This window comes from Danio rerio, chromosome 7 (assembly GCF_052040795.2).
Source record: "Danio rerio strain M-AB ecotype USA chromosome 7, GRCz13ab, whole genome shotgun sequence".
Lineage (NCBI taxonomy): Eukaryota > Metazoa > Chordata > Actinopteri > Cypriniformes > Danionidae > Danio > Danio rerio.
Genome location: NC_141027.1, coordinates 52,893,309 through 52,905,734, shown reverse-complemented (window position 1 = coordinate 52,905,734; position 12,426 = coordinate 52,893,309). Strand labels below are relative to the sequence as shown.

The window sequence follows — 12,426 nt, the reverse complement described above, 5'->3', positions numbered from 1 at the left end:
GCTGAACTTGATGTGCCCATGCAAAGTTAAGGCAAATAAGAGCATATATTTAAAAAAGCAACACCACTGCATCAATAAACAGAGACAGTTAGCGGAAAACAGCGACTCATGTTAATGCGTAAGTTTACATTTAAAATATTCAATTCAGCTTTATTTGTATAGCGCTTTTACAATGTAGATTGTGTCAAAGCAGCTTCACATAAATAGTCATAGTAACTGGAACAGTGTAGTTCAGTTTTTAGTGTTTAAGTTCAGTTCAGTTCAGTTGCGTAGCTCTACTAATCCTGAAAAATGCGAGCCAGTGGCGACAGCGGAGAGGGGAAAAAAACTTCACCTGATAGGAGAGTGAAGAAAAAAAAACTTTGAGAGAACCAGACTCAGTTGGGCACGACCATTTTAATTTCTCCGCTGGCCAAAAGTCTTGTGCAGAGCTTCAGTCACCGCGGTGGAGGCTGGAAGCTGGCCTCAGCGAAGACTCGTCTGTCCCTGGAGCGTCGCTGGAATCAGACTCATGTTCTCCACTCCTCATGACCATCAGCGCAGCAGCAGCTCAGGATATGGCCTGGTCCCGGATATGGAAACCTTGGGATCATCTCGTTGCTGGTCATGGATCCAATCAGTGACTGCATAATCTGAGGACCTCAGAATGAGTATCCCCAGGTGAAAATGGAGAATAAAGAAAATAATTAGCGTAGCTGCTATATATATATATATATATATATATATATATATATATATATATATATATATATATATATATATATATATATATATATAAATAAATATAAGTATAATAAAATAAGTAATGTAATGTATGACGTTTCAGTTGAAAAAGTGGGAAATTGGCCGTAATTTTGAAGTTATTTCAGATGTAATTGCATTAAATTACAAAAAATAGGCTACTGCATAGTTTTTACAACAAATTTGACAAAAAAGAATGCATATAACCATAACGTAATGTTTAGTGGAAATGTATAATTTAAGGCTCCCACTTTTACACACGTTGATCAGTTTTAAAGTAATATTTCAAAAGTTGAGTTTATAATAGATTTAAAATTGCACTTGTGTGTCTGCCTTTATTATTGATCAGAAGGTAGAGGATGATATGACATTTGGAATGTAGGCAGAACTAAAATATAGTTTATAGGACGAGTAATAATCCCATTATTCTAGTTACAGTAGATATCCCTGTTAAAGGTCAGGGAATTTAAGCTAATTATTCATTTAAAAAGAACAAGCCATTCTCGTGACTTTGTTCTTTGTGTGGCTGAAATGTAGGCAATAGCTGTGTTTCCATCCAAAAATGCGTATGTGAAAAGATGTGTGAATAAAGCAGCATTTCCACCCAACGAGTCAAGTCGAACAAAATCCACATGTCCAGATTAACTGGCACCAAATATCAACAGTAAAAACATAATTTATTGAGGTGGAATAAGCTGCATGAATCTTTTCTTTATTTAATAAATGACTTGCGCCTCAGAAGACAATGCTGACATGCAATGAACGCTTGGGGGTGTTTGAGGGCATCAGACATGGAGCACAGACGCTCTTGAAAGCTCTGGAGGTCATTAATGATATTATAACACTAATACTGAAACGGTTCAGGTATTTTAGAATGACCAAAACAACATTTTAGATGTTTTACAGTGTGCTCAGCCTGCTGGTTTGTCTATTCACACACATTTTCATCATCATATGATCTTTTACAACAAAATCACATGACCTTTTATAATGTGCATACTGGAATTTGTTTGATAAAAGTGTTTCCATCGCATTTTATGCGCATCTTGTCTTAACGAATAAAAGTTTATCCTACTCGGCTATGCACATGTTTTTTTATGCGTGTTTTCAAAAGTTATGCGCATCTTGGCATTTTCATCAATCATTTTTTATGTGCATCTTCAAAATGCACATAAAAATAGGTGAGTGGAAATGTAAGGCTAGGGCGAGAAATACAAGTTCCTCTTTAAAAAAAAAAAAAAAAGGGGAGGAGACCGACAGAAACTCAGAGTTTAGAGAATAAAACCTACACCTGACTAGGTTAGGTTCACAGAGTAAGCTACCATAGTAACTGACTCTGAGTTAAAGTTACCTCTCTTTCAGAAGCAGGCTTACCCTGCTTTCTCCAGTTTGACAAACCTGCCATTTTGAAATGGAAAACTCAAGAGTTTCACTCATTTCCATGTTTTCACTTAACCTCCTTTCTGAAACGGGGCCCTGGTCTAGTTTAATAACATACAAAAATAACCAGGGTTGAGCTGATGAATGTATAATTCTATTCATATTTACAAGCCTTTTATTCAGTTCCAGTCTCAAATCAGTTTGATATAGAAATTGTGTTTGATTTTTGTCAAGCTTTTAAATTTCTGAGCAGAATAGGACTCGTACTGACTTGAATAGGCTTAAAACATCAACCCTGAATGGATTTTACTCTTCTTTTATTCAGTTCTTAAAGATGTACGGTGTAAAAGCAATAAATCAAGATAAGATGACATTGTAAATAAAGGCTTTTCACTGCTTTAATACTACTTTAATAACTGCGCAATCTTTGCGGAAATGTATATGGGCCAGATTTGGTTATAGCCCTAACCTTTGTCAATTGTGCCACATTTTCGTAAGTGGCCCACATTTGGTTAGCACCATGTTGTCTAGTTACCAAATTGGCCACTTTATGATAACATTTGTATTGCACATTGCCTTGCCAAAAGATCTGTGAGCTACTTTAAGTTGTTAAGAAATTAAAATTTACAATTTTGCTAGCACATAATATTATCCTTTTGGTGAACAATTAATCAATGCATTTTAATTCACTGAAAAAAAAATTTTTTGGTAATCTTCAAAATCTGACCATTTGCCTCTACTAATGGACTGATGGTTACTCTCAGTTGAGGTTAGTTTGAAGGCTTTAGCCACAATATTCCTAACCAGGCTCCTTCTACCATTGGTTTGCTATAAGGGAATAATGGGCAAAAAGTAACATGATGGGATAAAAGTCTCAGCAGCTTCTGGTTTATGCAGAAACATATAGAGTCTATGTTGAAGTTACAAAGGATGTAAAGAGATATTCAGCATAATACAGACAAGAGTCTGTTAAATACTTTTTTAAATTATGCAATGTATAACTGACAAAAATAAAGTTCAATCACAACCTGTAAATCTAGCTGTAGACATATTTAAGCACATGTAACCACAAATTATTTGCTGAAATAGGAAAAACATGCACAACATGTATTTTGTATCTTGTTGCAGCTTTATTTAAATGTGAAAATAATCCATTATAGAAGTTGATCAAACATGGAGAACTACAGAGGGATGTTCTGCCAAACAAAACACATTAATAAAAGATCTACTGTCACCATGAGAACTTGAAGAACAACTTCACTGATTCTCAAACAGATTTGTTACAGTCTTTGTTGTTACATGCACATATGTAAAAAGTATAAAATATATTTTTAACAAATTTAATTTTAGGCTAGAATTCTTAAGGTATATAAATACGAAATTCCATTTGACTAATTGACTATAGCAGCACAATAATATTTAAGCAGTTTTTTGTTTGCTACCTTTTCAATGTGTTGTAAGCGGCTAACTGTTACAACAGCTAAAGATCCAGCCACTAGCATTTAACTGATAGCTTTTCAAATATGATAGAAATACTGTTTCATTTGTGATGTAGTTTCATAAATTAGCAAACACAATTAAACAATGACCTTAATCATGTAATGCAAAGGTGTTTTTTTGTCATTATTGTCTGTAGAAGTTGTCATACTGTACATGGCTTTTATGTTAGTCACATTTTAGTGTATTGTGTGTTATAAGCAAAAGGTTTTGTGCGTTATAAACTACTTTATAGTATTTGAAATGGTGTCTTCGTGATAGTTTACTGTGTGACACAAATATGTTCACTTAGCATATTCATGGGTCTCTCCAGGCGTCCGCAGCTCTACAATCATAGGGTAAGGTTTCAATGACTGAGTCCCTCCATATATATATGTGAAGTCCGGTTCTCCTGCATCCTTCGGCCAGACCAGACGAAATTTCCGCAGCACAGTGACCAGAATGAGGAAGAGCTCCATGCGGGCTAGATTCTCTCCTAAGCACACACGAGGACCTAGAAAAAAATATATGTGCATCATACAAACAAAAACACAATACAAGCACATTAATTTATGAAAATACTAGTTATTTTGTCCAGTAAGATCTATGTAGCACACACCTGCAGAGAAAGGCATGAATGCATCATTCTTCACAAATTCTCCTTTTTCATTCAGGAAGTTTTGAGGGTTGAACTCATGTGGAAACTTCCACTGACCTTCCTCTCTGAGAGAAGATGACAGATACGGGATGATAATTGTCCCCTGTTAAAGCACACGTTTTTAATAAGATTAGCAAATCCTTACGGTGAACATGCTTTTTAGTAGTTGTAGCTTTAATTCCACTGGAAAAAATACTAATGTATTAACACTAATATAAATATATATATATATATATATATATATATATATATATATATATATATATATATATATATATATATATATTCTCATTATTTTTAACACATCTATCTTTATGTGGTGGCAGACCTCCAACTTCACCACACAGAAACTGCAAAGCTTGAAGTGGAAAGTGCGAGTGTTGCTGCATCACAATTCGCATCCTATCTGTCCTAAATAGTATTTGAAAATAGAATTAGTATGTCCTATAAGAGCCATAAGTTCATTGTTTTTATTTATGTTAAATTAATAATAACCTGAAAAGCAAAACTTATTGAATAGCAAAAAAATATTGTACTAAGTAATTTAATTTTCACCATAGAGTAGGCTATATGCTGATGTCACTTCCGGGAAAGAAGACGTTGTGTCATGGAGATGGAAGCAAGGCAGTTTTTTTGACCGTGTAATATAGTTCAGTTAAGTTGTTATGAGACATCTTCAAGACGACATCACTGGACTGTCTTATGTTACTCTCGTTCAAATCCTGCTAATTCAAAGAAAGAAACAAGAGACGGATTGATGGCACAAACATGTCCCAAATCGTAGTATGTTGAAAAGAGTATGCCAAAGGTTCCCTGAGGGTTTACAATTTCCGATCAAAATTTTAAGTGTAGGACGGTCCATACTCTAACCACTGATATTGCCCAAAGTACATTGGGAATTGGACATGCATTCGATCAAAACTACAAATGTGAGTGAAAAGTGTAAATAAACTACAATCATGGTGGATGCATGAGACCAACCGTCAAGTAGTGAGGCTTTGGTAAAGATGTTTGATTGACTGTTAATTAATATCTAGCCCACTGGAACATATGTAAATCACGTTTTCAGTGTTGTACCCTCTTTGTTAACAGAGTTGTTAAATGTTAAAATAAGGTGAATTAAATAAAAAATAAGGAACATCCTGGATCTGTTTCTTCGCTCTTCTTTATTTTTTTTTATTGTATTATAGAAGTATCGGATCGGGTTTCGGTATGAGTAGATACTCAAAATCAAATTACTCGGACTCGAGGGCAAAAAAAACGGACAAAAAACCTCAACACACCTGCACGAATGTTTCTAGAAAGCTTAGTATGAGATTGATTAGCTTGCTAAGGTGCGTCTAATTGGGATTGGAACTAAACTTTGCAGGACACCGGCCCTCCAGGACAGAGTATGGGCACCCCTGGTTTAAATGCATGTCACTGATGAGAAGATGATGGTTATTTACAGTATGATGACCGAAAAGGCCTTCAAAACCCAGTAGACACAAGACGTCAACATGCCGTCAGATTGAAATTGTACCCTAACGTCATGGAGATGCTGCATTTTGTTTGGAAATGAAAATCGGGTTTACACCAGAACTCAACATCAGCGCGATGTCAATGTCCAACGTCCAACCTAAAACCAACCAAATATTAACGTCTAATGATATTACAGCTTGACGTTGTGTTGACGTTACCACTATGACGTGTATCAGATGTTGAATTTTGGTTGCCATACCTGATGAATAAATGTCAGTATTTGACATCAATAGGAAGTTGGTGTAAGATGTTGGCTCGACATTGGATTTTGGTCACTTTCTAACACAACCTAAAATCAACCAAATATCAACATCATTTGATGTAATTAATGTTGTCCTTAGACACTGGCTAGACATTGAATTTTGGTCACCTGACATCACAATCTAAATCTAACCTAATATTAACGTCTTATGACTTTGTGTCCCTGCTGGGCAATAACTAAATGCACTACAGAATGTTACGTTTACACACATCCACCAAATTACATGTAAATGCATCAACTTTTAACAGCATAATACTCACTACTCATGAGTACTTGTAAAAGGGCTACTTTTTACTCATACTTTGTGTAATATTTACAACAGGTACTTTTACTCTACTCACAATACATTTTTAGGCAAGTAATGGTACTATTGCTGAAGTATGCCTTTTCAGTACTCTTTCCACCACTGGTGATACTATAGACTAGTATCTATAGAATTATCACCAGTGGAGGAAAGTAACAATTTACAAAAACTCAAATGACTGTAATTGTGTATTTTTCCTACGTAATTTTACTTAAATAAATAGTTTAAAAAGTATGTACTAATACTGTACTTTACTTTTACTATACTGTACATTTTTACTACTTTTACTCCACTTCTTTCTTTCAATCTGCGGTTAATACTTTGTTTATTTTCTCTTGTTTATAGTGGTTGAATAAGTAGAATAATCAGTCCTGTAATTCTCGCTCAGTCAGATCATGCATAGAAGAATCACATAAGACAGAATCAAACCTCAACATTCAAAAGCAGGGATGCCCAAACCGTTCCCTATGAAGGGCTAAAAACCAAATATTATTGAGAGCTATGGGCCGAAACTTTAAAAATTAATAAAAAAAAAACATTACTTTAAACCATATTAACGAATGCTGTATAATTGTAAATAGTAACTTATTAAAAAAAAAAAAAAAAACAGTTATAAGAGTGGAGTACAATGCTGAATACACTTTAGTCAAGCAGAATCTGCCATTGCCTTCATTTGCACACTAATGTCTGCATTGTTCTCCATCCATCGGGTGACAGTACGTACATTAAAAAAAAACAGATTTATTTACATTTCACATTTCAGTTAGTTGTTTTTGTAGCTTAGCAATCAAACAAACAAACAAACAAACAAATAAACAAACAAAAAAAGGTTACATTAAATTAGAAATTACAGTCTCTAAAGCATCCTCCTTCTCTTAATTCTCTCTCTCTCTCTCCTCAGATGGAATGGTGGGCCAAATCAAAGGTTACCATGGGCCAACTTTGGCCCGTGGGCCATAGTTTGGGCATCTTTGCTCAAAGCTATTAAAAAGTGTCAAAGACGGCTCAAAATGGATACACACAATGACCGAGAGACGGTTTCGACTGCATATCACTGATGAGAAGATGAAGGTTATACTGTACGATGACTAAAATCACCAAATGGCTTTAAACAACAACTAAATGCACTACAGAAGGTTATGTTTTCAAGTACATCCACACATTGCATCTATTCTATCAGTGCTGAACTAGTTTGGTTTGTGGCTTCAACTGCTGGACACTCATAGCTTGTTAGTTAGGCTTCAAAGTGCAAAGTAAGCACTGACATATTGTCACAGCTAGATTTTTGCTCATAGGGTTACACATATTTCACTCTGATTGCATCATCCTGCTTTCTGTCTGCTTATTATAAGTGCATTAAATAATGTAATGTGTTCTCAAATTAAATTAATCTCACATTTTAAAGTTAAAGTTTACAGTCCACGAATGGCAAATAATAAGATTCATAAGATTCATTTAAAAATGTACTTGTCACAACATGTATAAGATGTTCTTAGTTACATTTTTTAATGAAACTATAAAAGACACATTAACATGGAATTAAAGAAATGTGTGTAGTTGAACGATATAGTAAGTACATTAAATCTTACCTTTGGGATGCTGTAGCCTCGGAGTTGAGTGTCAGTTCTGGCGGTGTGAAACATACTAAGAGGAACAATATCAGCAACACGCTGACCCTCATGAATCACTGCTTGAACAAAATGCATGGCGTTTCTGTCCTCATATGTGACATGATCACGAGCACCAAGGACTTCATCGATCTCCCGCTGACATTGCTCTGAATAGTCATTAAAAGACACAAGTAGAGATTGAAAGACTGTGAATGCTAAGAACAATTTATAAACACATGAACAATTGCTATAAGAGTTTAATAAATATAATTCTGGAAGATGTTAATTAATGTATTAAATACCACATTAGATCATGCTTAATTTATCCATCATGAACTGGTAATATATAATTATGCCATGACTTTACTTAGAGGGGCACATCATCATTAACCCATTCTTAGCTACTCATGATCTCCTTATGCACGTCCATCTTTACACTGAATAACAATAGAAAATTGTTCTGTCAACATCAACAGTTTAAACACAGGAGTTCATGAGTAGTTAAGGATGAGTTAATGATGGTGTGCCCCTCCAAGTAAATTCCCAACATAATTATATATTAACATCTCATGAGTTCATGTTGGTTACACTTAGCTTAAACATAAACGCTAATTTATACATTAATGTACTAGCATATTACATGTACTAGCAAGTAATTACACAATTACACCGTTATTCACACATGAGCTCTTCTGACTATGTTGTATTCAAAGTTAGTTTATGATTAGCGTATACATTAACTGATCATTAGTTCATAATAAAGTAATGTTTAGTTTACACATAAATACATCTTTATTCATGTACTGTTATTATAAATGCCTGTTTTTTTGCTGGGAATTTTTAGCACTTTTAACACTGCTTTATGTCATTTCAAAAGGTTTCTTGTAAAATTACACCAACATTTTGCAGTTACACCTCTGTATGTGGGTATGGAAAGCTTTTTAATTTGGGTTGAAAAATCCAGGTGGAAAAACTTCAAATAGTTGTTGAGTCTAAGAAGTTAACAAACAATCATGTACTAACAAGTAATTAAGGTAGCCGTTATTCACGCATGAACTCATGTGACTCATGTTGTAGTTAAGGTTAGCTCTTGATTAGCACACACATTAACTCATCATTAGTTCATAATAAAGTAACGTTTAGTTTACATATTAACACATCAGTATTTATGTACTGTTATTGTAAAGCGTTACCTTTTTTCAGAAACTTAAATTTATGCTCAATGTGCTCAAATTGTGTTTGATTCCAGCAGATGTCAGCAGACAGATGAAGGTTCTATGCAAGATGTTCATGTTCTATGAAATTCTATTCCATCCGAAGGAACGTGTAATAAAGATTTTTAAATATAATATCTGACTGCCATACCTCCATACAGTGCTATAAATTCAAAATCTCAGGGTCATTTAACAGAAACCCCTTTGAAGTTACATACTGCTGAAGTGATCAATTATATTGTACATGTTTGAGAAACCTAAAAACTCATCTCTTTTTGGTTCTGTTCAAAAGCCTCTATTTGAAAGTGTGTAACCTAGGCTCTGTGTGCAGTAGATAACTGCACATTTGTTTTGTTTGATACTAGATGACAGCAGCAGACTAAAATAGTTGAAAAAAAGAGTTATCCTAATTTAAATATTGAAATGGCCTTTTTGAGAGTGGAATGTGTAAATTAAGTGTAAATAATTGAAATTTTGATGATGAATATCAGCATAAAACAGATTCTAAGCTTTCAAATATTGGCATCTAATAAATTCGATTGCATATGTTTCTGCCCTAAAATGAGCCAACTTAATACTAGGTGCTTTTTTTGTTGTTGTTCTATAACCGCTTTATAAAAGCGGTATAACTGCAGTTTTGTTTAATACTTGATACACATTTTTAATTACAATTTTTTTACATAAATGTCTAAATGATGAAAAAATGCAGGGATGTAGAAATTTGAGATTCTAAGCTTTGAAATGGTACCTTATTAAGGAGTATTGGCACACCACAGGCCTTTACATAGCACTCCGGACCCGGTACAGGTTTCATAGATTTTCCATTAATTATCATACATTAATTTACATATATTGAAAACTTGAAGTATACTATAAATATACAAGTTTTTATGCACAGCAATTTACCAGCATGCTCATATTTATAAACTGTATCAAAATGAATCATAGAGATCATATGGTTTGATTTTCCTTACCTTGTATATGAGTGTAAGTCATCAAATAGAGAGTTAATGTGCGGAGTGTGTTAGAGGTTGTTTCAGTTCCAGCAATAAACAGGTCAAACAGCAAAGTGACCATCTGCGACTCATCAAATGTGGTGTGTTGATCTGATCTCTATAAAAACAGAAGACTTTTACTCCCGAACCATTGTAACTCAAAGGACATTAAACTCACATGCAACTTTCTATATGATAACACACACCTGAGAAACTTGGGTGTCTTACCCTGTTCATCTCCTCCAAGTAACAGTCAATCAAGTCTCTGGGCTCCCCAGCAACACGTGACGTCTTGTGCTCCTCCACAACTTTAAGAACATGATTTGTGATTTGCTCAAAATACTGAAAAGCTTTATGGAATGGCAGTGGGAAAATCCTCACCACTGGTGCTATTTCATAGAGCTGCAATTCAAGATAAAATAATTTTGTGTTATTAAAATAGTTGGCATTACAGCTTCTAACACCGTACATTCTGCAATTTATTTACTATTTATTGTTAGAAGTGATTATTTACACTTAGTGTAAAAAAGATAATAAGTGTAAATAAGATTATAAATAGCATCTTTTTTATTTGTAGAAGTAATATGCTTAGTCAAGACAAAGTATTTAGAGTAAACGGTGAAGTATATAGTATATGTTTTTATTGTATTTACCATTGCCCATGGACCAATGGCAATTTTAGTAAGTTTTTCCATGGTTGTGATCAATGTCTGAAAATATTCATCCTGATAATCGAATCGTGACCTAAAAATGATTGAGGCAATGATGTTTGAGGCAGCTTGGTGATATAGATGCTGAGGGTCAATTGGCTTTCCTAAATAAAAGGAATACAAAAGATTGTAATTTTAATTTACATGTTCATATATATAATACTTGTATAAATGTTTCAAATATATAAATATTAAAGGTGTCTCATGTACCAGCAGATTCCTCCAGTAGTAAACAGATATGTTTGACCTCCTCCAGAATCCTCTGCTCCATACTTTTCTTTCCAAGGCCGAAGTTCCTCAGTGTGGTCAGAGCAAAGCGACGATGTTCACGCCAACTTTCTCCATAATCTGCCATGATCACCCCTAAACTCACAAAAAATATCATTTGAAAGCCATCAAATCCCAGCAGTGGAAGTTTGTTAATATACATTTGTTAAAATTCTTCAGTGCAAATGTGTGAGTGTAACTGCTGCTTTCCATCTGCATTACCTTTGCTTCTTGTTACATGACTGACCATCATCTTGTTTGATCTGCCGGCAAACTCAGCCCCTTGTGTGATCAGTGCCTCCTTAATCATTTTCTGTCCTGTTAACACCACTGCTGGCTTTGAACCAATGTATATCCCATAGATTGATCCATAGTGCTGAGCAAACTGCAGAAAAGCTTGGATGTTTGGATGCATTTCTTATTTTAAATTCTGTAGTTTTCATTGTGTTTGAGGTGCTCTGATGCACTTACCTTGTCTAAGTCTTTTATTGGGTTTATGTGGTTCAGTTGTAGCAAATTGCCAAAGATTGGAACAGGTGCAGGTCCAGGAGGAAAGTTTCTGGGTCGCCGAATTCTCAGCTGCAAGTACAGAAGAAAGGCTCCTAGACACAACAAAACCAGTGCAGTCAACATGCTTACTCTTCTAGATGGTCAGACTGAACTCTGGTATTTAATACAAACAGAGAACTGATACGCATGCACACAAAACTCCTCCTTTAAACTTTGCTGACCTTTATAAACTTTGTTGAACAAGAAATGTAGATTGTACAGTGGAAATGTACGCTAAGTTTTGTGGTGGAGAGATACTGATACTTTCACTAAAGGTCGATGCCAGAATGCACTCCTGATAAAGATATTCCTGAAGGTTTATTTTGTCCTGTAATCTTGTTTTTTTATTACTGCCAATTTGTGCTGCATTAACATATTTTTTTTGGCAGCATGAATATTTCAGTGACCAAACAACAAAACATCCTGACAGAAATTTTTTTCAGAGCGAGAACATTTCACAAATAAATCTAAATCTAAAATGTGATTGGTGCAGTCAATGTGGGCCCACATTTATTGTCTAAAAATAATCAGCTGTTTTTGGACTTTGCTCCTGGTCTCTGGTTTATCACAAGGAGTCACTTTGTCTTTCACCATGGGGGACTTTTTGTTTTATTATAAACCATTTTATTTAATGGACAGTGACTTGAGAATCTGTATTAATAACACTAGTCTAAGTCTAAGCCTGACGATATTTTTGTAATTCTCAATAAAGAATTTAGCAAAGCTAAAAGCTACACGT

At 34.6% G+C, this 12,426-nt stretch overlaps 1 protein-coding gene across 1 annotated transcript; it reads right to left on the bottom strand.

Annotated features, from left to right (window-relative positions):
* Positions 1 to 3,231: 3,231 nt before the first annotated feature.
* Positions 3,232 to 11,783, bottom strand: si:dkey-286h2.3. Its single transcript, NM_001079853.2, is given in 9 exon segments — positions 3,232 to 4,111; positions 4,217 to 4,358; positions 7,932 to 8,119; positions 10,141 to 10,279; positions 10,390 to 10,563; positions 10,815 to 10,975; positions 11,082 to 11,234; positions 11,361 to 11,523; positions 11,610 to 11,783. Coding segments are annotated over 9 exon segments (1,491 nt in total). The 5' UTR covers positions 11,772 to 11,783; the 3' UTR covers positions 3,232 to 3,902.
* Between the last annotated feature and the right edge of the window lie 643 nt (positions 11,784 to 12,426).